The 27,500-nt window shown below is 39.2% G+C and overlaps 3 protein-coding genes and 1 long non-coding RNA gene across 8 annotated transcripts in view; 3 read left to right on the top strand and 1 right to left on the bottom strand.

Moving 5' to 3' along the window:
• Positions 1-9,105, top strand: part of ubn1 (ubinuclein 1) — a 9,534-nt gene extending 429 nt beyond the window's left edge. The window contains exons 2-15 of one of the 2 annotated variants that reach the window (XM_079667109.1): positions 2,223-2,321; positions 2,493-2,588; positions 2,986-3,120; positions 3,197-3,297; positions 3,409-3,955; positions 4,470-4,540; positions 5,414-5,543; positions 5,627-5,751; positions 6,078-6,197; positions 6,276-6,416; positions 7,230-7,280; positions 7,403-7,560; positions 7,834-8,275; positions 8,641-9,105. In XM_079667109.1, coding sequence (XP_079523235.1) covers positions 2,223-2,321; positions 2,493-2,588; positions 2,986-3,120; positions 3,197-3,297; positions 3,409-3,955; positions 4,470-4,540; positions 5,414-5,543; positions 5,627-5,751; positions 6,078-6,197; positions 6,276-6,416; positions 7,230-7,280; positions 7,403-7,560; positions 7,834-8,249 — 2,190 coding nt within the window. In that variant the 3' untranslated portion in view covers positions 8,250-8,275; positions 8,641-9,105. Of the gene's footprint in view, positions 1-2,222; positions 2,322-2,492; positions 2,589-2,985; positions 3,121-3,196; positions 3,298-3,408; positions 3,956-4,469; positions 4,541-5,413; positions 5,544-5,626; positions 5,752-6,077; positions 6,198-6,275; positions 6,417-7,229; positions 7,281-7,402; positions 7,561-7,833; positions 8,276-8,640 lie in introns of those variants that run through there. The other variant, XM_079667110.1, reaches the window with a different exon arrangement.
• A 709-nt stretch (positions 9,106-9,814) lies between these two features.
• LOC307029491 (vascular cell adhesion protein 1-like) lies at positions 9,815-18,663 on the bottom strand. Its single transcript, XM_079665564.1, has 7 exons — positions 18,456-18,663; positions 15,579-15,744; positions 14,815-14,890; positions 13,485-13,623; positions 13,074-13,403; positions 10,623-10,853; positions 9,815-10,431 (listed from the first exon to the last, which is right to left on the bottom strand). Exons 1-7 carry the CDS (start codon positions 18,508-18,510, stop codon positions 10,361-10,363), a joined length of 1,068 nt encoding a protein of 355 aa, XP_079521690.1. The 5' UTR covers positions 18,511-18,663; the 3' UTR covers positions 9,815-10,360.
• On the top strand, positions 17,374-19,635 carry LOC307029519. Its single transcript, XR_013805366.1, has 3 exons — positions 17,374-17,530; positions 18,440-18,609; positions 19,367-19,635. It is a non-coding gene; the product is annotated as an uncharacterized lncRNA (long non-coding RNA).
• Positions 19,636-21,196: 1,561 nt separating this feature from the next.
• On the top strand, positions 21,197-24,849 carry LOC307012784 (pyrin-like). Of its 4 annotated transcripts, none has more exons than XM_079639945.1 (4): positions 21,226-21,279; positions 22,534-22,563; positions 22,657-22,927; positions 23,164-24,849. In XM_079639945.1, the coding sequence occupies exons 3-4, from the start codon at positions 22,666-22,668 to the stop codon at positions 23,334-23,336; spliced, it is 435 nt and encodes a 144-aa protein (XP_079496071.1). In that variant the 5' UTR covers positions 21,226-21,279; positions 22,534-22,563; positions 22,657-22,665; the 3' UTR covers positions 23,337-24,849. The 4 variants fall into 4 exon arrangements, with proteins under 4 accessions (XP_079496070.1, XP_079496071.1, XP_079496072.1 ...); XM_079639946.1 differs by lacking the exon at positions 21,226-21,279 and adding an exon at positions 21,878-22,034; XM_079639944.1 differs by lacking the exon at positions 22,534-22,563 and having other exon boundaries at positions 21,197-21,279.
• The last annotated feature ends 2,651 nt before the right edge of the window (positions 24,850-27,500 follow it).

Below are 27,500 nucleotides of genomic sequence, written 5' to 3'. Positions count from 1 at the left end.
GTTTCTCAAACTTTTTCATACGAAGGACAACTTAAAGTGGACCTGTCATGCTATATTTGAATAATATAGTGTAGGACCATACCTATATAAGGCATATTTATACTTTTCATTTTTCAAAATACCAAACAGATCATGCATTTTAGCCATTCCTCATTTCGCTCAATTTAATAGGGGTGGGCGGATCGATCCCAAAATATCGATACTTCCGATATTACGTTACATTTCAAAATATAGATACTAGAGCCAATAGGATCGATACTTTTATATATTTTTTCCCGTCTCCTCTACTCGTCAATTTCTTCAAAAAACTATGTACAGACGAACACAAGTATATGCTCTTTTCTTCTCTACTTTCTTCCACTTTCTTCACTTTCTTATCCACTGCTGTCCCCTTTACCTCGAAGCACGCGCAGCGCGCTCCCTGCCTGAACGCCGATTATCAAGCTGACTGACAGCAGCCGGTAGGGCAGGACAGCAGCAGTCAGCGACTCGCGAGTGCAACACACACACGCGCATGATGGCTGAGAGAAAGAGCAGCGTTGTGTGGAGCAATTTCACAACTGGCAATTAAAATTTTGCGAACTGTGATGTGTGCAAGAAGACAGTTCGCTACTCTGGCCACTTTGTATTGTTGTTTTTCATGTTTGCACTTTTTAAATTTGCAAAAGTAAAACGTTTATTTGTCTATAAAAACTGTCCAGTCTTTATTCATGAAAATGAATTCAGATTTAGTCTATTTGTGATGCTTTCAGCTCTCAAATCATGTCATGCAGCTCCCCCCTTTATGAAAGTACATAAGACGCTTTTCATTTAAAAAAGTATCTGTATCGATCTCGGTATCGGCGATACTGGCCCTGAAATACTTGGTATCGGATCGAATCCAGATTTTGTGGTATCGCCCAATTTAACACTGCCTTTCATGCTCGGATTCAGTGAGAACAGCACCATCTGGTGGCCTGAAATATGTACTACAGCGTCTCCAGCGCTTTCGAATGGCAATGTCCGTGCCGTGGCTGTCTCCTCCTGATTGGTGGAGTTAGTCCAATAGCCGTAGCGCCACTTCTGTGACGTCATAGAAGTGTTCAAATCTGGATCAGTCTGTATCAGATCCGTTGCAGCCCCTTTTTTAGAGATTTGGGTATGGAGGAAAATAAAGAGGGTTGTGTTTTCTGACACTTGGTGAGTTCCCTGGAACACCGGGGACACATATTCATGTATAAAAGACGTACAAAAGTGCATTTTGCATGATAGGTCACCTTTTAACAAATACAAAAACACTCGCGGACCACCGAACTCCTCAAATATCCCAAAACACATCGTTTTTCTAGAACAGATTACAAATCGCCTGAAAATGGTACAAACAAGTGGCAACATGTGTGACGAAGGTGTTGCGCTGGGCTATATCATGCAATTGAAAGCTCGCTCCATTGTGGAGATATTCCCGCGAGAGTTTGGAATTTACATTTATTTATTTATTTCAAATGTGAAATTTTACCAATATACTCACGGACCACTAGGGGGCGCTCACGCACCACCAGTGGTCCGCGGACCACACTTTGAGAAGCACTAAAAGGCAAAGTGCATGACCTCAACTTTTATAAATTAACAGACAATGGGGGTTGTTATTTGAAATCATTGTTGTTAATTGTAATTGAGCAAACATGTGCTCCTGTTTTGTAAGTCTTGATTCACATTGAACTGGAATATGACTTTTGTTCTAAGTTATGATTCTTGTTTACATTTTGGACGTTTTAATAATTAAGTGATTCAATAAAATCATAACGCTTTTTCAAGCTTAATACTTTGTCCATGCATGACTGGGTTAACTTTTATTAATATGCGTTTTCTCTTTCAAACTTTTAATATAAATACATGGGGACAGTATGGCAGAACTCTGAGGCAGAACTTTCATATCACCCAATGTATTTTTAATTTAAATATGGAGATTTATTTTCCAATTAATTCCTTAGGTTGGCTTTCTTTTAACTCACAAGATTATTTGCGTTTTGTTAGATGCATTCTTCCTCTTAAAGTATTGAGATCAGATTGATTGGGTGCTCTGAATCCATGATAGTTGTGAACTTTGTTTGTCCTGTGAGAAGTTGTCCATGCTTTTTGCTGCACATGCACAGATTATGCATATACTGATGTTAATGTGATTGTTGGTGAGAGAGCAGATTATGTTTATTTGTAGTTGATTTGAGACGTTATCTAACTTTCAGATAAACAACACAAAAGTCCCACTGAGAATATTTGATGAGGAAGAGAAGAGAGAGATCGACGAGGTCGCGGCTCTTTCAGGGGAGTTGGAGAAAAAATATGTAAGTAGCTGAATTATTAATGAATATACGTCAACATTTCAAGGGACCATCAAATAAAATCAAGAGTTTGAATTGGACCAGAACTAACACTGATGTATTTGATTGAGCTCTTTATCAGAAATGGCATCAGATACAAATAGCACAACAGTATTTTGCAACCTTTCATTGCAGGCAGACAAACCAAAGAATAAGGACCGCATCCAGGACCTGATCGATATCGGATACGGTTATGATGACGAGGATTCCTTCATTGACAACACTGAGCCTGTGAGTCTGTTAAATCACATATTTGGATTTCCCCATGATATCGTTTGTTTAGTATTGTCTTTTAAAAACGTGTAGTGTTTTATGAAGACGCAGTTTTGATATTCTGTATCTCTGCCTTTTGTTGTTACTGAAAATATTGTTTCAGGCTTTTTAAAATGTACCATAATCAACACTGATAATAAATACTCTCTCCTGGAGCAGTGACTCATTGTGATGGCACTCTGAATTAAACAACTTTTAAATATTAAAAAAGGGGATTAGCCAAATTTCCTCTTCTCATACATTTCAAGGCCCGTCAGTGTTTCTCCATCTTTTCTTTGGTTTGTTGTAAAGTTTTTCGTATCGACCAAAGCTATTTAAATCAAATTGTAATATTGCTTTTGGTTGATGTTTCTAGTACGATGAGTTTGTGCCGGCCTCCCTCACCACCAAGTTCGGTGGATTCTACATCAACTCTGGCGTGCTGCACTTCCGCCATACATCTGAGACTGAGGACCTCAAAGCAAGAGAGAAAACTCCCGAGTCCTCAAAAGTAAGTCTAAAACCCAGAAATAAAATATTCAGTGCCGTTTCTTAAGTGATTGAGTTCCAAAACTGTTCATTTTTAGAAACGTAAAGTCAATGAGGGACAGGATAAGCCAAAGAAGAAGAAGAAGCGTAGCAGAGAAGAGGCGGAGCAGACGATCAGCTTTTTGGATCCTAAGTCAAGGTGAGACTTCCCAAATCACGCTTACCTCATGTTTACTGTGTATCCAGTTTCACTCCGATTTAACCTTTTTATTAGCTTCACAAGATAAATCTCTCCATGTTCAACTTGCAGCCCTTTCACTGAACTGGCATCGGACGACAAGATCAAGAAGAAAAAGAAGAAGAAGGTTTCCGGCACGTTGAGCGTCACCAGCATGTTGAAGAAGTTCCAAAGAGAGAAGGAGAAAATGGACAAAGTAAAACCAAGGAGGTCTGTGATCACAATGTTCCCGGCAGACGCAGGCGGGGGGGGAGGTTTGGGACTGACAGACCCTCTCCTCAGTTTAATCGGATCAACCAATGAGCACACTCTCATCCAGGCAGTCAACGCAATGGATTTTGACATTGACCTAGACTCTTTATTAGATGTTAGTGAAGCCGCTTCGTCCACAAAGATGGCGCCTCCACCTTCAACAGAAACGCAGCTTTTCAGTCCCAAAACAGAAATGACCCAGTGTGAGGCTCGCCCTCAGGTTCTTCCTCCAATCAATGTGCAGCTGAAGCCTCAGTTAGAGCAGGTCCAGATCCAGACACACACCAGTTCTACATTACCTCAGTGTGTCCCGCTGCCGGAGGGACTTCCCCCCCGACTGGAGGACAGCATTAGGAAACTCACGGTGGTAAGGTTATTTTGTTTGCCAAAAGTGATAAAGACTCGCCTGTGAATACAGTGGTGCAGGAATGAGTTTTAAAACCAAATGTAAGTGAAATGAGGTAGCCCAGAATTGCTAAAATGTCGATGGTTTGTTAACTGAAATGTTTGTTTTTAATACAAACTTACAGGTTTTTCTAAAAAAAAATTCTAAACCATAAAATACAAGTTAACACCCCACTAATGAACCTTTTTTTAAAGTAATTTAATCACTCCAAACATTAGACTCCTTTAGCTTAGCGTGGTGTCATGTTTATAGCATAACAATGTGTGTTGATATGTGGAGATTATCCTGCTGAACAGCATTTCATAAAAATTGCGTTTACCACAGTTCTGCAATATTGCTTTTTGTTGAGGGAACCCTTGGGTTGCTAACTTTCAGGTCGGCCTACAAAAAACGTCATCACTGCCCCGCTCTAACGTTTATGGCAAAAGGAAAATAGCATGTATGATGTACAGATGGTTTACATATTTTTTTTCAGGTTGCCAAGACCTCCGAGGGAGAGTCTAAACAAAAGTTCTTCACTCCAGAAATCAACTCAATGCTGCTAGAGTGAGTTATCCAACAGCACAGACTAAGCAAATACTATACTACCTACAGTGCAAGAAAACTCCCATTTGATCTTAGAACGGCAACTTCAATTGGAATTTTTAAAAGTACATTTAAAGACTTATCTTTTTAATTTGGGGCTATTATAATTTTTTTTGTAGGATCACTGTTATTGTTTTATGGTTCAGTGATATACATATTTCTGTTTGTTTATACCTTGTTTTTAATTATGTTCGTCATTTGTTATTGTCATACTCCGTAAAGCACTTTGGGCTGCGTTCACCATGAAAGGTGCTATATAAATAGTTTATTATTATACGTTTTAGTATCAAGCATTGCACAGAACGCACACACGTGTTTCTCCTGTACATACAATACTTACTACTGAATTCCTACTTGAAGTAATTGTGTGTTTCAATCTTTAGCTATCTATAGTAATTGTGACGAAGGTAAATTCGTCACTGAGGACTGACGGCTTCGGGCATTTTTATACAATTGATTGATGTAGTGTTTGTTGTATTTTATTTTGAAATGTGTTCCCCTTTCCCCATGTCTGTTGCCGTTGATTGTGTGCACCTGGTGCCCTGTGTTGTCTCCTCCCCCCTCACCTGTGTCCTGTTGGGTTGTGCATTTAGGCTCTGGGTTTTTTCTGTTTGTGAGATCCTGGTGGCTGCAGGCTGTGCTCACGTGAACAGCAGCAGGGTTGAGGCTGTGTGTGTGTAATGTGTTCATGCTTTAATAAATGCCCACACGGGGTTATATTTGGGAAGTCTGCCTCTGCCTCCTTGCTTGGTCGGGCTGCTCAATTGTCAGCTTCACAGTAATGTTAAACAGTTTCTAAGTGTGTGTTAATGCTCTCTGTGTGTGTTGCTCCAGTATTGAGTTGCAGTGTCGGGAACAGGGGGTCCAGCTGCGCTCCAAGGTCTACACACACCTGTCGTCCTTCCTGCCCTGCAGCAGAGACACACTCCTCAAACGTGTGAAGAAGCTGTTCCTCGCACACACGGTGAGTTTTATTTGTTTATCACATGTAGTATGTGTTTTTAAAGTTTTACATCTGCATGTGACTTTTATCTTGACACTGACCAGGAGGAATGCTCTGATGTGGAGAACCGCATGCAGAAACTGAAGGAGGCCATCTGCAGAGCCATGCCCGAGCAGATTGCAAGTTTCAATGAAAGCTGTCAAGTATATGAGCAAGCCAGGACTTCAAAGTAAGCACTTGAGCATATCTTGTGTGGAAAATTCCTTTCATTTAATGCATGGTACTGTTAGATTGCTATTTGCTAACAGCGGAGCCAAAAAAGGGGCATTCGGCTTCAAATTATTAGATTTTTATCTTTTCATCTACCAATTATGAGAATATATTTATTTGAAAGCCTTGTTTCCATTTTGTATTCACACATATTTTTGTGCAGCTTCTACAAAAAAAAACGACTGTATCCATAATTTGAGGCCGTACACTTGATTCTCCTCAGTTCATGGTTTGGGCTCATTGTGGATCTTTTTTGTCTCATCTTAATCTCTGTTTTAATGTCAGGGCAGCAGAGGAGAAAGAAAGTAAACAGAAGGAGAATGTTGGTCCAGAGGACAACATGGAGGAGAAAGGCGGGAAAAGAGGAAGTCCAAAGAAGCTGTTCAAATGGAACGAAGAGATAAAGTCAGATTTAATCATCATTAGATTATTTAAAATGTTATATAACCTAATTGTAACTTTGTGCCAACATCTCTCACACAGGGAGTGCCTGTGTCACGTGTTAACCGTGAACATGGAGAGGTATAAAAGACAGAAAAGAGGTCAGGAGCTGGAGGAATATCTGAAGACCTTTTTAGACAATGAGGTCAAACTGCTGTGGCCAAAGGGGTGGATGCAATCCAGGTTGGTCACACCGGGGCAAACTCAGTCTCAACAGCCTGATTTCTCTTACTGTTAAAACAATTCCCCATTAAACTGCAATTCGATATCTTATCCATACTAATGTACCACTATTGTGTGTATATATATATATATATATCTCTCATAGATTGTGGTACAATGTGCACAACACTTACTTTAACTTATATTTAAATACATATTTGTTTTTCATTCTATCTGTATTGGACAGTTTAACTTAAAGTTCTCTTTACATATGTATTTTATTTGACCATTTATTAAACTTTCTTACTTAAAGGTGGGGTAGGTAAGTTTGAGAAACCGGCTTGAGATACACTTTTTGTTATATTCCATGGAATGCTCTTAACATCCCGATAGCAATGAATATATGTTTACATAATAATATAATAATATATGTTTGACAAAAAATCCATTAACAAATTTCATCTGTGGAAGCCGTAGCGCTGTAAAAAAGCACGACCAATCATCTGAGCCGGCCCGGCTAAAGTAACTGGATGGCCTACCTGCCTGTCAGCCTTCCATCTGTGCACAAACTAATCTCGTGCCCTCATTGGTCATGTGCGCGTTCGTGTGTGTTGGAGGAGGGGCTCTGTAAGGAAGTGGCAGATTTCTTCCGGTTGTGTATTTTCAAATTCCAGCGCACTCGAGCTGTTTTCTCCAAAATTACCTACCCCACCTTTAATATTTTTGTTATACTAATATTTCTATAATTTTAATATGATTTATTTTCAATCTAAATTTGAAACCCAATCTCCTAAAGAAAGTCATCTGATTACTACTCAACCTGTGTTGTTTCAGGGTGCTGATAAAGGAGAGCAGGGATATGTTGAGCCTCTTTGCACCATTACCGTGAGTGTATCTCTTTTATTTGTATGAGTTCCTAGTCTAGATGCTTCGGGAAATGTTACGAAAGATCTTGATTTATTTATTTTTTAAGGATTTCCAAATTCACTTCTCACATGTGTTCTCAGAGTGAAGAGGGTCCGGCCTGAGAAGAAGCAGACGCCTCTCATTTCTCCTCTCGCTACTTCGGATAACTTAAGCTTCCTCCAGGAGTCTCCCCTGCTGAGAGGACAGCCTCACGACTCAGACGATGTCATTATCGTGAGTTTAAATCCCTCCAATCCAGGTATTTTGCTGCATGTATGTGTGTTACACGCATATATTCATCTAACAATGTTCCTGATAAATAATCGTGTGTGTGAGGCTCACTGGCAGTGAATGTAGGGGATTACTTTAGTCAATGTTTTTGTTTGTGTTTTTTGTAAAAAAAAATCTCTGTATGTACAGACCACTGTCTCATTTGTATGCATTTTGCTTTCCATCTCTAAATGACAAACATTACTTAAACATTGTCGAAACGCAACAAAAAGATTTTTGATCAGAAATCTCTCCAATCCAGTTTCCCTTAGTTCTGAGAATAAGGAAACCTTGCTGAAGGTGGCGGGTCAAACAGGAAGGGTTTCAGTGGATTCGGCCTCCTCTACACCTGCTGACAAACCCCCGATAAGCGCCAGGTCTGCTCAGACTCTGTCCGTCCTGGAGCGCCTCGCAGAGCAGGCGCTGGCTCGTGTGCAGCCGATCCCCCAGGAGCTCCTGGAAGCAGCCGTGGCTAAATACAAGCGTTCATTCCATCAGTGGATCCTGGGGTCGGACACCAGAAGTCCTCCGTTCCCTCCTCCGCCCCCTCATTCCAGCCCGGTGGGTTTCCCGTTGTGCCGAGTCGTTGTGCCTCGGCAGGTCAGAGACGTCGCCCGGCTCTCTGATGCTGGACACGTGCAGATCATCTCAGACGACGATGACGTTATGCTACAATGACAACTCCCGGTGCAGATTTACACGCCGTACGTTTTGTTTAATCATATTTAGTTGATGTATTTTTGGATGAAAAAACTCTAAACAGCAGATATCCTGATTTTCAGTCCCTACTATAGAATTCAAACATATTAGTTTGAATGTTCAGGTAAAAGTTTGACTGATAACCTTATTTAATTATTATTCTATTATTGGTAGTAATAAAATAATGATCTGACAAAATGTTAAACCACCATCAATAGCCTTTTTTGTAACATTTAGGATCAAACAATGCAAGACCTAAAATAAGTAAAGACTTATTGTTTGACAAATTACAACCCAGATATGTCTTATTTTTAAGACATGGAATATAGTAAATGAACGTTTGTTAAACTTTTTGTTTTTTTCTCTCTAGGTGGGAGCCGTTTCTTGACTGGACACATGTTGAGATTATAACAAACACAGGAGTTACGACACCAAAATCAGCTGTGCAAATGAGTTTCTTATCAAAAGTCAATTAGCTAATGAATATTACTTTTAGTCTACAGCTACAAGTTGAGATTAATTTTTTTTCAAGTGGAAATGTGCGCAACATTTTCACTTGTTTTGCATTTCATCTGAGTTGGGAAGTAACCAAAGAAATGCTAGTTTTTGTTTTACCTATGAAAGGAGAAATGGCACTTATACCAATTTAGAAATGAACAGGCTGTTTCTGATAACACCTTGTGGTTAACTGTGCAATGACACTTTAATCAACTTGTATTTGAGAGGCTTTGTTTATAATGTATGATTTAATTTGAATGAATAAATAATTAAAAATTGACATGTTGTGCAGCCATTTGATTTTAGATAAATTGTCTTCAAAGGTAGAGACACTGAAGGAGTGAGTGAACGAGCCTTAAGTTTCAGTATTGAGGCCTTGCATGCAATAAATACATTAGAAAACACTAAGTGTGCATGTGCAAAGTGGCCGACTGCTATGTTTGTGACCTGTGGTGTTTCTCAATGTCCAGAGCCACTATTTCAAGGATGCTACGTCATCGAGTCCCGCCGAAGGACTGTTCCAATGTCCAGGATGCTTGGAATTCTACCGAGGCCGGCCGGCATCCTTCGTTGTGGGAAAGTTCTAGGCTGCACATGTGTATCCTCCGCGGTCTTAAAATCCCCCCAATGCTTTGTGTACGGACCAATTTGTAAAATCTTTGGCGGAAAATGTAAGGCGGGGCCTCTCATATGACGCACACTTGCTAGCCAGTTCTATTCTTCGTTCTCCGAATGCCAGGAAGGATTCTTGCCTAGCCTCTGATGGACCTGTGGGAAGACATGTCCCACCAAGGTAGCGTCCTCGACATTGAGAAACACCCCAAGTCTTCAAATATTTCATCCAATTTTTATTATTTTGTATTGCTTTAAAACCAGGCATACCTTTTTCTTTTAATTAACAGTTTCAACACTTAACTTACGTTTGCCACTCTTACAAAAGTTTGACATCATATCAACGTTAGACCCTTGATATTATGTTAATTTTGAGCATATTTTGTTGGTGAATTAGCGAGGAAGTTAAAGTCTAAAGCAAGAAAGCACTGATGTTGGACAAGAGAATTCAGCATTTTAATACACAGCAGAATGAACATGACTTTGGTGAAGGATCTGGAGCATTTCAAAAGTCTGGACACCACAGTATCTTATTCTACAGGGAAAAAAAACAGCTGTACACACGACACAAACAAACATTGTTTTGCGTCCATAAAATCTTTATGGCAGTACGAGTTTTGATTAGTGAGATGTACAAAAATACATTGTGAATTATTTCTACAGCAGCTTTCAGTCTTGAATATATGGAAGTTAGTTTGTGCGGGTTACATAAAGATCAGATTAATAATTATTCTAAGAAAATGTACCTGTGCAGAATCTCTCGAAGCAGAGAGGTTTATCTGCTACTTAGAAACTCACTCTGGGGAACATTGGGATTTTAGCCTTTGCAGACCATTTACATGCACACAAACCTATATATCACACTGCAGGAAAGGGAGACGGAACGAGTTTTCGCTGACAAACGTTTCTCACAGCAGGAGCAGATCTCCCTCGCAGATTTTTGGAATAAAAATCATCACATCACGTTGAGTCCTTAATTTTTATGACCAGTTGATCGTCCAAATAAGCAAGACGGCCAACAGGAAATGCCCGTTGTAACTGTTTGTAGTCCCTAAAAAGGAAGAGACAAATAAATTCCCTTGATACAGGATGTTTTAAAGCTATTTAGAAAACATAACAATGCACTCGGATATTCAGGAAGGAAAGAACGTTTAAACCTCGTTAATAGGAACTCAATATAAAAGAACAATGGGGCTGTAAATATAGATTTCAGGCATATGAACGCAACACTAATACACGTACCTTTGCCAGGGAGGACCTCCACTTCCACTGTGAAACGTGTCTGTCCCAGAAGAGACTTTGCAGAAACTGTGTAATTCCCAGCATGCTCCCTGCTGGACTTATTAGGTACGGCGACCACCTCTCCGTCTCTGAACCAGGTGACGGATGGCGGGGGGTTTCCTCTCGCCTCGCAGCTCAGGCTCTCCCCCTCCCTCACCTGCAGCTTAGTGGGACACATGAGCTGTGGACCAACTGGGAGAAACATGTCAGAGTTTTAGGTTCTGTGTGAGAGACATGCAAAATACCCACAACTGGCTAGAGAGAGAGACAGATTTTTATTTTCATTCAATGTCTTGTGTTTCTTTGCCGTTGTTTTGTCTCTTGTGATCACTGTCTCTTAGCAGTTTTTGTTATTTTTGGTCTGAGTAGTTTTGTGTCTCTTCATAGTTGTTTTGTGTATTTTTGGAGTTGTTTTAGGTCTCTGTAGTTGTTTTGTCTATAGTTTGTCTTTCGTGGTCGCTTTGTGTCTCTGTGGTCTCTTTGTGTCTCTGTTGTCTCTTTGTGTCGCTTTGTGTCTCTGTGGTCTCTTTGTGTCGCTTTGTGTCTCTGTGGTCTCTTTGTGTCGCTTTGTGTCTCTGTGGTCGCTTTGTGTCTCTGGTCGCTTTGTGTCTCTGGTCGCTTTGTGTCTCTGTGGTCGCTTTGTGTCTCTGTGGTCGCTTTGTGTCTCCGGTCGCTTTGTGTCTCTGTGGTCGCTTTGTGTCTCTGTGGTCGCTTTGTGTCTCTGGTCGCTTTGTGTCTCTGTGGTCGCTTTGTGTCTCCGGTCGCTTTGTGTCTCTGTGGTCGCTTTGTGTCTCTGTGGTCGCTTTGTGTCTCTGTGGTCGCTTTGTGTCTCTGGTCGCTTTGTGTCTCTGTGGTCGCTTTGTGTCTCTGGTCGCTTTGTGTCTCTGTGGTCGCTTTGTGTCTCTGGTCGCTTTGTGTCTCTGTGGTCGCTTTGTGTCTCTGGTCGCTTTGTGTCTCTGTGGTCGCTTTGTGTCTCTGGTCGCTTTGTGTCTCTGTGGTCGCTTTGTGTCTCTGGTCGCTTTGTGTCTCTGTGGTCGTTTTGTGTCTCTGGTCGCTTTGTGTCTCTGTGGTCGCTTTGTGTCTCTGTGGTCGCTTTGTGTCTCTGGTCGCTTTGTGTCTCTGGTCGCTTTGTGTCTCTGTGGTCGCTTTGTGTCTCTGGTCGCTTTGTGTCTCTGTGGTCGTTTTGTGTCTCTGGTCGCTTTGTGTCTCTGTGGTCGCTTTGTGTCTCTGGTCGCTTTGTGTCTCTGTGGTCGCTTTGTGTCTCTGTGGTCGCTTTGTGTCTCTGGTCGCTTTGTGTCTCTGTGGTCGCTTTGTGTCTCTGGTCGCTTTGTGTCTCTGTGGTCGCTTTGTGTCTCTGGTCGCTTTGTGTCTCTGTGGTCGTTTTGTGTCTCTGGTCGCTTTGTGTCTCTGTGGTCGCTTTGTGTCTCTGTGGTCGCTTTGTGTCTCTGGTCGCTTTGTGTCTCTGTGGTCGCTTTGTGTCTCTGTGGTCGCTTTGTGTCTCTGGTCGCTTTGTGTCTCTGTGGTCGCTTTGTGTCTCTGGTCGCTTTGTGTCTCTGTGGTCGCTTTGTGTCTCTGGTCGCTTTGTGTCTCTGATCTCTTTGTCAATGTGATTACATTCGACTGGTTATTTTGTGTCTCCGTATTTTTTGTGTCTCTTGTGGTAACTTTTTCGCTCTTTGGTCGGTTTGTCTCTTTAAATGTATTCTGGGTGTCTTTGTAGTTTTTTTTAAGTCTCTTGTGGTCACTGTGTCTGATTTATTTGCTTCTCTTTGTAGTTGTGTTGCCTGTTTTTGTAGTTTACGTTACTCATGTGGTTGCTTTGTGTCTCTTGTTGTAGCTTTGAGTCTTTTCGTGGGGTTCTTTGTGCCTCTGTAAAGTATTTTTCGTGTCTTTGTAGTTGTTTAGTCAGTTTTTGTAATAGTTTTTTCTCTTTGTAGTTATATTTCTTTTTGTGTCTCATTAGAATTCTTTTAGGTCTCTTTGCATGGCATTCATAGTCTCTTTGTAGTTGTTTAAGGTCTCTTTGTAGTTGTTTTGCAAATATATAGTTTGTCTTTCGTGTTTCTTTGTAGTCGATAATATATATTTTCCGATTTCTTTTTCGTAAACCTAGCTATTGTTTTGGCCTTTTTCTTGTTATATATTTGATGGTGTTGCCCCTTGTGTGTTTTGTGTCCCTTTTAGTTCTGTGTCTCTTCCTTGTTTGTCTCTTTCTGAGTGATATGTTGCCAGTGATGTCTCTGACACTTTGGGTCCTGGGGCCTGTGTCAATAAGCATGTTTACTAATCCTTATGGGTGAAGAGGAGTTTGAAAAGTTGTTCAGAGATCCATAAGAGACAACTTAATGATAAACATTCATACAGGTTAAATCATACACCCTCAATTTGTTAACGGTGAGCAGTTTCACTCACAGTGGACAGCAGCAGTGACGTTCTCTGACCCCATTACTGGAGGAGGCTGTGGTCCTTCAGCTCCCAGCTCCAGCTTTGCTTCACACCAGAACTGGACTCCATCATCTTCTTTAGTGGAGGTGATGTTCCAAGTGAAGACCTCATTCACTGGTTTCTTATCTGTGTTGCTGCTCTGCGTGTGACCCAGTGCCGTCTGTCCTCTGTAGAAAGTCACTCTGAGGTTTTCCACAGGAGCAACATCCTGAACTTCACACTGCAGAGTGTACTGCTGACCCTCAGACATCGGCCCGGTGTGATTTACGAAGCTGATGGACACATTCTCTGGAGGCTCTGAGGAGACAGAATAATATAAACCTCATAGAAAAAGTATTTATGTCCTAACATGTAAGAAGGAAAAACTTATGAACTCACTGTAGACTGTCAGAGAAAGGTTTCTTTCGCACTGCCCTCCCTGTTCAGACAACGCATAACACAAGGGCTCCATGCTCCATTCAGTCATCCTCTCCACACTCCAGACCAGAAAACAATCCATCGTGAATTCAGGAGCTGCCTATAGTGGCAAAGAGTCCAACAAAACAAAGCTATTGATACCATGTTCAGATGAACACTAAACAAGAGAATGCTTCCTGTGGCTGGTTCTAGCTTAAATCATGGTTTAAAGGTCACCTATTATGCAAAATTCAGTTTTTCATGTCTCTTATACATCAACACGTCCCCTACTGTGTGTGGAAAGAGATTCTGAAAGTTTCAGGAAAAAAGATTCTCTCTCCTTTTGTCCTGATCCATTTATATAAAAACCTGTCTGAAAATGAGCTGATCAGATTTTTAGATGTCATAATGTTGAAACAGAGGGGATTATGGGATGCTGCAATGATCTGTTTGGTGTTTGGAGCCAAACACTTCAGAGACATTTTTTGTTTATATCTGAGACCTATAATATATTGATGAAAAACAGTGTAATAGGGGACCTTTAAGATAGATAGGAGATAGATTCATTTAAATGTCAGCTGCTTACTGGCGCATGAAAACCGACATTTTGCTGTAGGTACAGTGGCAAGAAAAAAAGTGAACCCTTTAGAAAAAACTGCATTAATGTATAATTTTGTTTTTAATGTGGTCTTATCTTCACCTAAGAACAATAATAATTAAACAAACATTCAAACATTTACAGGTTGGAAAAAGTCCCGTTCAAATGTGTTTTTTTTTTTTTTTTAAAGGGGAGCGGTTAGTAAAATATGCATCAATAAAAAGAAAGAATGCAGACTAGGTAAGATAAAGATAGGAGAGAGGAGTATATCAATGATGTGTTATTGGTTGTGAGCATATTCTAATGGTTTTTGGAGTATTGAAATATATACAGTTCTGTTTCATATGAGTGTTGAGAGCTGTATCCATACATCTCTTAATGTTGCTCTCAAAGTGCACCAGATTGATGCATTCAAATTCAATTTAAAGACAAAAATCTCCTAATATATTTGTAGAAAGGCAGGAAATGGAATTAAATCGAGAAAAATGTTTCATTGCGGATACCCATAAGTAATACCCATAAATTCACATCCTTTTTCTTGCCACTGTATAAAACATGGATCATCCAGGGACGGGGGCCCATATAAAATGTGCACTTGCAATTTCTTAAGCCTCGCCTTCGATCTGCAAGCCTCGGCTCAGTCAAATAAATACAGAGGGAAAAAAACTACATGTTCAGCTTTTTACCATTTTTAGGGCCCAATGAATATCTTACCAGTGAGACATCCCAACCAACACCTATAAACCCCGCCCTCGATAAAGAGCAGTTGGCTGTGACTGGATCTCCAAACCTGTGACAGGAAAGTGAATTGTTAATTTTTCACAGTAACATACCTCCCATACAGTAAAGCCAAGTCAACACGGGGGATAGGTTACAAGTAGGTGCTAGTCCAAGCCTTTTTCAAAGTGCTGAATGCCTGCTTCCGTGCACAAATTGGACTAAAGTATAATTCTTTAAAACAAATTGAAATCACTTGTGAAAATATACTTTTGTACTATAAAATATCAGAAGATTGTTAAAAATCCATCCCAGTTTATCAAAGCTCAAGATGGTGTCTTTGAATAACTCTGTATATCAATTTAATATGATATAATACAGAGAAAAGCAAGAAATATGTTTGATTTAAAAGGTATCAAATAGCATGTTTAACTTGTAAAAGTACTTAAGTTATTAATGGATTATTTGGCAATTAATTAAAACTCCATAGCTCTAAGGGTGAAAACGTAATTTACCCGATGCTATTGTCACTGTACTTTAATGCTTTGGTGTGAATTGACATGTATGTTGCTTCAGGAGTTTACATCTCCATCACCTAAGAATTTTTTATAATAAATAAAAGGTAGACAGACCGGAAAATGTACAATTTGGAATTTAGCTGAAGACCCTTGAATGACAATTATGTTTAAATTGATAAAAGGAAAACGTAGCAGACCACATGTTAATTAACGACCCTTTAATCACAGTAATCCCCGACATACCTGACCACCAGAGAGGAGGGGGACAGCGTCAGCGAGCAGCCGACCTCTGAGACGCTGAGAGGAGAAGAGGCTGGAGACGGGAGGATCCTAGCTGAGGGAGAGGGAGGCGAAATCTGCGAAGGGAGAGGCGGAGCAGGCGTGGAAACGGAAACAGGGGAGGAGGTAGCTGAGGAAAAGAGGGGTCAGGGAGGGAGAGGAAGAAAAACACAATCAGTCACTTCAATATGAAAAAATACAAATATTTCAAAGGCTCCCTGTAGTCATTTTCCATTATGAAAGATTTGGTAAAAGTACTTTCTCTCAAAGAATACTTCACTTCAATACGAATTTTCTTTAAAGGTCCCCTATTATACTGTTTTTCATCAATATATCATAGGTCTCAGATATATACAGAACATGTCTCTGAAGTGTTTGGCTCCAAACACCAAACAGATCATTGCAGCATTACCCATAATCCCCTCTGTTTCAGCCCTGTTTCAAAAGTGCTGATTCTCTGTCTGTTACTTTAGAAGAAAATAAGGAGCCCCTCCCCACGCCCCTCCGAGAGAGATTTGGTTACAAAGAACTCAATGGTGCTCTAGGAGGAGATTCAGGTGATAAAGTGTGTAGGGGGGGGGGGGGGGGGTTACCTTGGTTGGTTATTGGCTAATGGTTACAAAAGCCAACAAATCGTTATGACATCATAAAGTGGCCAAAATCTGATCAGCTCATTTTCAGACAGGTTTTTATATAAATGGATCAGGACAACAAGAGAGAGAATCTTTGTTCCTGAAACTTTCAGTCTCTTTACACAGAGGGGACACATGTTGATGTAGAAGAGACGTGAAGAAGTGGATTTTGCATAATAGGTGACCTTTAATGATGTGCAACTTTGTCCTGGTTTTTCTGCTCATATATAATCATTAAAAAATCATCATCCAAGTCTGCTATACACCTTTTAAAGCCGCCATTATTCTGACTTATTACCCCATGTGTAACTTTTCTTATTGGCATTATGGTAAATAAATGTCATTTATCCTTATTCCTTATTCTTGATTCATTAAAACGGCTAAAATGTTGACTATATTCGATACCAGAAGAACTTTTGTTAAAGGGGCCCTATCCTGCTTATTTTCAAGTTCATATATAAAGAACGAAATCTGAAACGTGTTATTTTTCAAGCAAATAGATTAAATAACCTCCCCACAGAAAAACATTGAGACAATGGGTCTACTTGGAAGGTTGATAAAGTTTAATCACAAATTGAAAGTCTTAACGTTTTTTTCTTTTGTATATCTTGATATCTTTATATTGTTGTATTTATGAGTCATTTCCCTTTCCTTACATAATACACTCAAGGGTCAATTGAATGTTGCCATCTCGTGAAATAATACTGTTTCAAGCTGATCTATTGTGAACCATTGTTTTGTAGCACTGAATACACCCAGTGTGTTCCTCTGAGGAAGGAAGGACACCCTGCCCAAGTGAAAGAAGTCGCTCCTCTTTTCTATGACCATTGTTCCCTGAACCCTGAGTTTGTTCTGACGCCTATCAGATGATCTCACTCACAGTAGCTCTCCGGGGTGTGTGTGTGTGTGTGTGTGTGTGTGTGTGTGTGGGGGTGGGGGGGTGGGGGTGGGGGGGTGGGGGTGGGGGTGTGTGTGTGTGTGGGTGTGTGTGTGTGTGTGTGTGGGTGTGTGTGTCGGCATACCGGCTGTCAAAATTAATAGCTCCGTTTCCCACATGCCAGTCAGCAAAATGAGTGAATGATGTCCATACTGACCGTGGCAAAACAGTGTTTCTGTCTTTTGAAAATTCAGGAATCAAACCCCAGCCTTCAATATATAATCAGTAGTACTTCTATTCTTTTATCTGATTACAAGAATACGTTTCCTGTATTTGGTACGTGAAATTCTGCTCACCCTGTTCAGAGCTGCCAGTGTATTCGGAGACAAGATTTTTCTTATTTTCCAGTGAGTATAATACTTGATGTTAAGTTAAGTAGATATATGTCAAAATTGTACAAAATTGAAACTATACTTTCTGTGATGTACTAGTAGTCAGTGATGGTAATACTAATATCCTTTACCGAGGTTAAAATAAAAGATAAACATTCAAAATGTAATTAAAGTATGTTAATATTAGTAACAAATTATACTTAATGTAAGTACAGATTTTGGATTTTACAATTCAACCAACAATTTACTGTAGTGCCATCAACTTTTATTCAACTGTATGAGGTGTGGAGAAATGTCGTTATTAGCAATGCATTAAATTATATATTTTGTTTGATTTTCTACATACTACATAAGAAACAACAAGCTGAATGTACTAACAATGTTGATACTTTCTTCTGAAAACTGCAGGATGTCAAGTATAAAGTAGCATAAAATGGAAACATTAAGTACAAATACATCAAAATCATACTTAAGTAAATGTATACTCACTAACTTATTTTGCCCAACTACCAGTGTTTTCTTCACTGTTTTAAATGATGATATGATGATTTCCCCTGAGTTATCCTTTCTACCTGTAGTTCCAAACGGTTTCTATGTGATTCCAGATGAAATCAGATAGTGGCAAATTAAACATATCATTGCTCCCCAAAACACTGGAGTGTTACCTCTTTAAATCTGTTAACAAGTTTGAAAATCACGCAACATGAGAAGGGACAACCCCTCTTAGGTTCAGCTGCTCTCACATTCACAACCTGTGACAAAGACAAGTACATCCACAGCAGAATTCACTGTAAGAGCTCACAAGCCCAAAATAACTTTTCTGTTTCAAATGCACCGTCTTTTTCACCTGTTCTACCCTGACTGTTTCCACATGGAGCCAACTTTCTCACCTCGTATCCTCTCATCATGCCTGCATTTATCCAGCTGTCATTCCACCCACCTGAGATGAACAAGCAAAACAGCAGAAGTGTGATTGGCCGTCCAGAAGCACACATCCTTAGTCTGCAGATATTACGTCTCAAACACCGGGACTGGCTGTGTGATGCTGGCAGAAACACAGAGCAACTTCTGAGGAGCAACACGGAGTACCTCAGGTATTTATGGGAGGGAGGGAGGGATGTGGATTCATGTTTTTTTAGCGTTTGTCTGAAGCTGATGATGGGGCGATTCCTTCACTTTGGCCCCTGATACCAACCATGGGCGTTCTCTGTTAGTAAATCAAGAGAGGAAGGAAGGGAGGGTCAAGAATAATGCAGTGTGTGTGTGTGTGTGTGTGTGTGTGTGTGTGTGTGTGTGTGTGTGTGTGTGTGTGTGTGTGTTGCCTCCCTAACTTCCAGAATGCTCCTTTTATTATTGACAGGCTTAGCCCTCTTGTTTAAATCTAAATATGCAACGCAATCTCTACCCTTGGTCTTTCACTCTGCAGACAGGGATGACTGCCTTACAAGAAGTAAACAAAAATGACAAAGAAAGCTGTTTGATCCTTTATCCACATTTGATCAATTAAAAGGTGTTGAGTTTAAGCCTCGTAATTATTTTTTATTTCATTTATCTCATAAAGGCTGCTCATATATAAACATTTGAAAAGTGGAATCAGTATCCTCATGTCCTTTACTTCAGTACTGGTAGAAACACTCCATTAAAGTCCTAATTTCAATATGATCCTTAAGTAAAAGTACAGAAGACTTGACAGCTAAATGTACTTGAAGTATTTAGTGTGTTGGAGGAGGGGCTCTGGAAGGAAGTGGCAGAATTTTTCCGGCTGCGTATTTTCAAATTCTAGCGCACTCGAGCTGGTTTCTCCAAAATGACCTACCCCACCTTTAAGTAAAGTATTTTTTTACTTTTCAGGAGTTGCTTGAACTTCCAGTAACTGCTAGAATCCACTTCAAGACAATTGGTACTTGCGTACCATGCTGCGAATGGATCTGGCCCTTCCTACATCCAGGACATGGTTAAACCGTACACCCCAGCACGTGCACTCCGCTCTGCATCAGCCAAACAGCTCGCCGCACCCGCACTGCGAGGGGGACCCAAGTTCCCATCAGCAAAAACACGTGGGTTTGCTATCCTGGCTCCAAAATGGTGGAATGAGCTCCCCATTGACATCAGGACAGCAGAAAGCCTAACCCTAACACCAGATACTGACTGGTTTTCGGACCCCCCAGACCCCCCCAATAAAGCAAAACTGCACGTTTCAGAGTGGCCTTTTATTGTGGCCAGCCTAAGGCACACCTGTGCAATAATCATGCTGTCTAATCAGCATCTTGATATGCCACACCTGTGAGGTGGGATGGATTATCTCGGCAAAGGAGAAGCGCTCACTATCACAGATTTTTTCAGATTTATGAACAATATTTGAGAGAAATGGTTATTTTGTGTATGTAGAAAATGTTTTAGATCTTTGAGTTCATCTCATGAAAAATGGGAGCAAAAACAAAAGTGTTGCGTTTATATTTTTGTTCAGTGTACATCCAATCTTAAGTGAGTGCATTTTTGTGTCTTTATGCATTATTATGTATTTTCATGTATTGTATGTTTGTAATTAAATTAGCAGAAAATAGAAGGTTTATCAATTATACACGACAAGAGGTTTTTTGAACAAGATGTTTTTTTATCTTAGATTTTTGGGGGAAATTATATTTTGGTTTGTGGGATAAGGTCCATCTCCAAGTTTGGCAAATGTCTCATGTTTACTCGTAAAATGTTCACTACAAGCATCGATCTGGAAGAGAACACTCATTATTTCTTGCATGCCATAGTTAATACATTTAGTTCAAGGGAAAACAATTGTAAGATTATGAGATATAAGACTATTTATTTTCTATATTTACTCATCCTTAAATTCAAATACTGCTCTATTGTTGTCTTTTCAGGTATTCAAATTTGTATTTCTTTGAGTTTTAGAGTCAGATTTCTCACTCAACTAGGTGAAAAAAGGTAAGATACACTTTTAAAACTTGTTGAGAGCTAAAACTAGTCTTTGTTGCTGCCGGAGCAGGGGGGAGAGGAGGGAGACGAGGGAGAGGAGAGAGAGGAGGGAGAGGAGAGCGAGGAGAGAGAGGAGGGAGAGGAGGGAGACAGGTGAGGCTGATTCAGGAGCCCAGACACACTCATAACTATAAATGAACCAAAAATAAATAAACAGGTTTCAATGTTTTTTCATATTAGATATGGGATGTTATTGGTTATGGCCATGTTCTTATGATTTTATGATTATTGAAATGTATACAGCTCTGTTTCATATGGGTGTTTCCATAGATCTAGTCTCTTTATTTTCCCCTCAAAGTGCACCAGATTGATGCATTTAACTCCTAAATAAATAAATATATCTTACCGGGGGAGCATGCCCCCAGACCCCCCTAGAGGATTTCAGGTCCACCCCCACTTAAAATACGTTAACATGGATAAGTTCCTAAATACATTTGCAAATGTTTTTAAATAGTAACCCATGTCCGTTATGTTTATTTGTGGGTAGTATATAGGGCTATCATCACTATGGGCAACAATGCTGTAAATATTGACAAATAAATCCGGCAAAATAGCACAAAAAACCTGGTAGTGGCCTGGCTGGGTGTATAATTCCCAGCCTGATTTATGGTCCCATTTATTGTCAGACCCTGTTTGAATCTATATATGGGTGATTTCAGGAGAATGACACTTCCAGCCCCTTTCGCTGGTCTGAACTTCCTGTTACTGAAACCGAAAACAAAATATTTGGCAGCAGTGAGAGTAGCCTACTGGTGAGCTCCCTTTTTCACACGGTAAGACCTTTTGGGAATTACTTTAATATTGCTCATTATTGCATTGTTCTGACTCTTGATGTCCGGTGTGGTGTGGTGGTTAAGGTATTTCAGAATAGAGATGAGTTGTTAAGTTACAGCAGGACATTTTAAACGGGATGTTATTACACTGTCTTTGTTACACAATTACGGTCTGTCTCTTCTCTCTGAATGGATATTCATCGTGTTTGTTTTCAGATTGATCTAGGCTTTCTAAATCGTTTATCCTATTCAGTTAGTTATAAAGTATTCCGGTTATCGCTTTTTAAACCCTGCCCTTTATACAGAGTTAATAAAGTGTACATAATGTACTTATTCATATTAAAACAATACATTTGAAATGGTTTATCCTTCGAGATATTGACATTTAAGAACGTTCATCATTTTTATGGGGAGTAAATCACTCAGCTGGTGAAAGCTTTTGTAAAATGTACAAATAATAACCAGATGCATGTAGTCCGGCATTATGGGAAATGTAGTTGTTTTTATTTAAAAAAACATTTGGCTTTACCCATACAGGGGACTACAAGTCAGGATTTGTACCAGACTCAGCTGCGTTACACGCACTGCGTTACAGACTCAGCTGCGTTACACGCACTGCGTTACATTATGTGATCCGAATCTCCCAGCGGATGTAACTTACAGGCGAATACAGTGATGTCCTCTCACAGTACCATGGAAAAGTGAAAGTGACCAGAGAGGAGCGATGATTGGTTAACGCGGGGTAATATTTCAGGGTAAGCCAATCAGAGACAGAGTTGGGCGGGTCTTGCCTTATGCGGAAAATACACAGACACACAAACACTTGCTAACATACACACATACACGGCAACACACACACACACACACACACACACACACACACACACAGACACACACACACACACACACACACACACACACACACACACACACACACACACACACACACACACACACACACACACACACACACACACACACACACACACACACACACACACACACAATGGCAGATGCAAGTATCAGCGACAATGCACTTCCAAGCTCTCTGTCTTGCATTTGCTGCACACTAATACAGAGAAACAGAAAATAAATTGCACCATACAAGAATTACAAATCAACATTATAGTCAACTAATGAAATAAATTACAGAACTCGTATTTCACGTAACCTTGATGCATATAGCAATCCTGTGTTTTGATACTGTCCCGCCATTTATTTGCTGCATCTGGCTTTTCTTATTTCTATTTCCAGAACCAAATACCTAATTCAAAAATTGCACAGGTATTTACAGATTTATTACAGAAGCTGAAGTAGAAATTATGTATTCTTTGAATACTAATCTGCAAAATGATTCCCTTCTTTCTACTTTCACAGTGAGCAGACATGGCGGGTGTGCTGCTGCTTGAGACTCTGGAAGAATTGGTCCAAAATGACTTTTGGAAATTTAAGTGGTTCCTCAGTCAAGAGAACTTGGATGGCATTGAACCAATTCCTGAGAGCGACCACAAGTGGGCAAACCAGATGCAAACTGTGACACTGATGACCAGAAGCTACGGTGCAGAAATGGCCGTGGAACTGGCTGTTCACATTCTGAAGAAGATGAAGAACATGAACGCTGCAGAGAAGTTGACGAGGAAATATCCAGGTGCAGTGGATCTTTCTTAAATTCACTTATAATATCAGCAAAATCAGTATACTTCAAGGTTTTCTGGATTTCTGTATTTTGTAAATTGTAATTTGTGTAGTTTTATACTTTTATCTTACTCCTTGGCTCTTTACTTATGCGCTAACAATGTTAGTTCCCCCTGTGTGGGACGAATAAAGGTATTCTGATTCTGATTTTTAAACATGATTCTCTGCATCTGTTTGTTTTATTTGCAGAGATGAACAGAGCTGTACCTTCCTCCTCCTCCTCCTCCTCCTCCTCCTCTGCTGCTACTGGATCTCCAGCTGCTTCACCTCCTGCTGCCAACACGATGTCGGCTCAGAACAAGAGTGTGATCGTCGCTCCGGAAATCAACATAAACATCGATATCGATAAGACAGCAAAATAAGAAATACGGGAATACATATATATATTTTGTTCTACTATAGTCCATGAAACCATTACATGTTCCTGGTCAAATTGACATCTTTACCCGTTAGAGTCCTCCAACAGTGCAAGCCAATTTTCTTAGTCTCAATATTTAACATTAATAAGTGGTACAGACATGATTAATTACAAAATTACGATATATGCTTTGATATATAACCCTGTGTTAAAGTTATAAGCAGATATAAGGAACTTTTATATGTCTAATAATGCACACCCTATGAAGACACATTTTATAATAATACAACTGTTTTTTATGGCGGCTGAGAGGTGCACACACGGGCCAAAACATGTCTATTAGGAGACACGCGCTAAAGTTTCAAAAACATTATGAAAACACAAATGTGCCAAAACACATGCAAATGAAGAAACATCTTCACCAACTTAAAGAAACATGCGCAGCGTTTATTGAAAGTGTTGCATAAATCCGCTCTGCATTGGCCAAACAGCTCGCTGCACCCGCACTGCGAGGGGGACCCAAGTTTCCATCAGCAAAAACTCGTGGGTTTGCTATCCTGGCTCCAAAATGGTGGAATGAGCTCCCCATTGAAATCAGGACAGCAGAAAGCTTACACATCTTCCGGCACAGACTGAAAACTCATCTCTTTCGACTCCACTTCGAGCGATAACATGAACAAATATATACTAACTAAGCACTTTTATACAAACAAAGCACTCATATACTAACAAAGCACCTATATAAGCACCACAACAAAGCACTTACGTATATACTAACAAAACACTTATATACTAACAAAGCACTTATATACTAATAAAGGACTGGCTTACCTAAAGCCAGTTGAGTAGCACTTGAAATGTTTTGGCTCTATGAAACCTGATGTACTTCTATGATTCTGTTTTCTTCAATTTTGTATCTTCTTGGTTGAATGCACTTATTGTAAGTCGCTTTGGATAAAAGCGTCAGCTCAATTAAATGTAATGTAATAAATGAAACGATGCAAATACAAAATGCAGCAAGAATATCAAAACACAACAGAAACGGGGACACTAAAAAGTAGGCACACAGCTGGGACCGGAGCGCTTGTTGATGTTTGGGGATTATAAAGGGGGCACACTTGAAAACTCACCTAAAAAATGTTCATCTTATTTTAACACTGATCACATTATTCTTTCTGATATTATGGCCGATCTGCTGTGAGCTATTTAGCTAACGTAGCTAATAGTCATTTAACAAAACACTGACAATTATGAAACAACGTCAACAAGCGCATCAAGTGTCCCCTGGTTTCTGTTGTGCTTTGAGTTTGAGTTAAATAGCAATAATTCAATGTCAACATAATGCCTTTCATTCCTTTGTTTGTTGTTGTAAAGACCAGAGCAAATCCAAGACTAATGATGACCAAAGATGTGACAATGACACAATATCTGACAGAATGAATTTACATTTGAGACCAAGTATCCATTTCAAAATATGCTATAACAAACTTTATTCAAAATAAACAACAAAATCAAGACATGCAGTGTTTTCATTTCTTGTTTTTCAATACAGTAGAGAGAGGGCTCAGAATAATACATGTGTAAAGTTGTAAACCGTAAAAAAAGGACAACTTTTATACACAGCAGTGAATACATTGAGTTGTTAAAGCTTAAACATGTGTTTTGATAAAATGAAAAACTTAAGAATTATAATTTTTCACATTACCAACAGTTAACTATTACTACTTTTACTAGGAGGGCAGTCTGTTAATACTGGAAGATACTGTTCTCATTAACTGATAAAGTAATTGCTTTGTCATCCATTGTTGTTTTGTATTAATTTAAGAGAGATATTATATTGACCATGATATATAAATGATGATTGAGCGCAGACGGCAGTATAGAGGGATGCAGAAACGAGTCCATAATTTCAATCATGACATCACACTATTTGATTTAAAGGTGGGGTGGGTAATTTTGGAGAAACTACCTCGAGTGCGCTAGAATTTGAAAATACACAACCGGGAAAAATCTGCCACTTCCTTACAGAGCCCCTCCTCCAACACACACAAACGCGCACATGACCAATGAGGGCACGGGATAAGTCTGTGCACAGATGGAAGGCTGACAGGCAGGTAGGCCATCCAGTTATTTTAGCTGGGTCGGCTAAAATGATTGATCGTGCTTTTTACAGTACTACGGCTTCCACAGATGAAGTTTTTTTATGGATTTTTTATCAAAGCACTTCAGATATTCATTGCTGTCGGGATGTTAAGAGAATTCCATGGAATTTAACAAAAACTGTATCTCGAGCCGGTTTTTCAAACTTACCTACCACACCTTTAAGGTACCACCAAACAAGCCTCGCTTTTCAACTTACTTTTTAAGGCATGATCAAAATGACAAATTGCCAACTTTAATAACTTGAGTTACAATCCATGGTATGTGGTATGTCCCATGTTAGTCACTTTTTACTGTCTCCTGGAAACAGTCTGCGTTGTCATCAATTCAAGGGATTGAATAATAATGTATTGTCATTGAGCAACACAGGGTTGTATATTGCTATACTGTAGCAGCGGTTCTGCGTTAGTATTTTTTAAGCTTTAGTGCATTGAGCTCTCAGAACTGCAGAATAATTGTGTTTATCACTGGATGTAAAGAACACTGTATTTTGTTTTTAAAAGTGTAAATAGTATTTTTTATTATTATTACTGTTATTACTAAATTATAATTTGCCTGCCATCTCTATTAAAGGACCAGTTTAGCCAATCTTCAAACTTATTTTAAGAGTGCATCCTTGAAAACAATAGTCAGAATGAACTTCTGTACTTAGTTTATATAACTGAATCCGAGGATAACAGTGAGACGTGGTCGAAAGCTATATTTAAAGCTAGTAAGTGGACCTCAAGTTGAGATTCTTTGTCAGAAAATGTTTGATTTCTTTGTTTTCTAGTTGTTAGCCATGCAGATACTTTTTGCATTAATGTCAAACTCGTCTTATTATATTCTCTTGTTTTTAAAGAAACCATTGACTGTAGTTATAATGAAACAATAAAACATTTATTTCTACATCCAAACATTTTTTTCTACATCCAATCTTAAGTGAGTGCATTCTTGTGTCTTTCTGCATTATTATGTGCTATGATGTATTTTCATGTATTGTTCGTTTGTAATTAAATTAGCAGTAAGTAAAAGGTTTATCAATTATACACGACAAGAGGTTCTTTGAACAAGATGTTTTTCATCTTAAATTATTTGGGAAAATTATTTTTTGGTTTGTGGGATAAGGTCCGTCTCCAAGTTTGGCAAATGTCTCATGTTTACTTGTAAAATGTTCATGACAAGCATCGATCTGGGAGAGAGCACTCCTTATTTCTTGCATGCGTATCATATGATAGTTAATACATTTAGTTCAAGGGAAAACAATTGTAAGATTATGAGATATAAGTCTATTTATTTTCTATATTTATTCGTCCTTAAATCTAAATACTGCTCTATTGTTGTTTTTCAGGTATTCCAATTTGTATGTTCTTTGACTTTTAAACCGAAACGAGCAGAGGTGGAATAATTTCTCAGATTTCTCAAACTAGAAAATACTTTGTTGCAAGTAACTTATTAAGTAATCGCATCATAATATACTGAAAGGAGGCAGGTGAACAGATAGACATCAAAGGGGGCTTGAGCACCTGCCGTAGAATGTACTTTTTTTAAATGTACAAAACAATTAAATTGTCTAACATAAAGCTAACATAAAAACATGTCTAAAATATGTTAATTATATTGAACCACATATATTTGAATATCCCTTAAAACTGTCACAAAAGTAGATATTCTAGGAATACATTGTTATAGTAACAAAAATCGATGGTGTGCCCTTTTTTGAATTTGGTACGCACAATAATTTGAGTACTTATTGTCCCATTTTAGAATCTTATTTATTAAATTAACTTCATAACAAAGTTTATGTATTATATATATTAATATGTTTTATTAACTTATAATGTGAATATGTAAAGTAACTCATTTTGTTAAATAAATGTCGAGAAGTTAAAAGTACAATAGTGTACAGTGGAGTAAAAGTATACAAGTAGCAATAAATGAAAATAGTTAAGTAAAGTAAAAGTAACCCAAAATCGTAGTTAAGTACTGTACTTGAGTAAATGTACATTACACTACGGGAAATGAGCCA

This window comes from Notothenia rossii, assembly GCF_949606895.1.
Source record: "Notothenia rossii genome assembly, chromosome: 1".
In the NCBI taxonomy this organism is placed as follows: domain Eukaryota; kingdom Metazoa; phylum Chordata; class Actinopteri; order Perciformes; family Nototheniidae; genus Notothenia; species Notothenia rossii.
The sequence above is the reverse complement of the archived record's forward strand: the minus strand, read 5'-3'. Positions and strand labels throughout refer to the sequence as shown.

What these genes read in the sequence shown, in the direction of transcription:
- LOC307029491 (XM_079665564.1), bottom strand. Translation starts at nt 18,510, where the DNA reads ATGTGTGCTTCTGGACGGCCAATCACACTTCTGCTGTTTTGCTTGTTC. An exon ending in CCCTCCTCTCTGGTGGTCAG is followed by an intron (nt 14,891 to 15,578) that starts GTATGTCGGGGA and finishes TTCCTGTCACAG; the next exon opens with GTTTGGAGATCCAGTCACAG. An exon ending in TTGGTTGGGATGTCTCACTG is followed by an intron (nt 13,624 to 14,814) that starts GTAAGATATTCA and finishes TTGCCACTATAG; the next exon opens with GCAGCTCCTGAATTCACGAT.
- LOC307012784 (XM_079639944.1), top strand. Translation starts at nt 22,666, where the DNA reads ATGGCGGGTGTGCTGCTGCTTGAGACTCTGGAAGAATTGGTCCAAAAT. An exon ending in GTTGACGAGGAAATATCCAG is followed by an intron (nt 22,928 to 23,163) that starts GTGCAGTGGATC and finishes TTTTATTTGCAG; the next exon opens with AGATGAACAGAGCTGTACCT.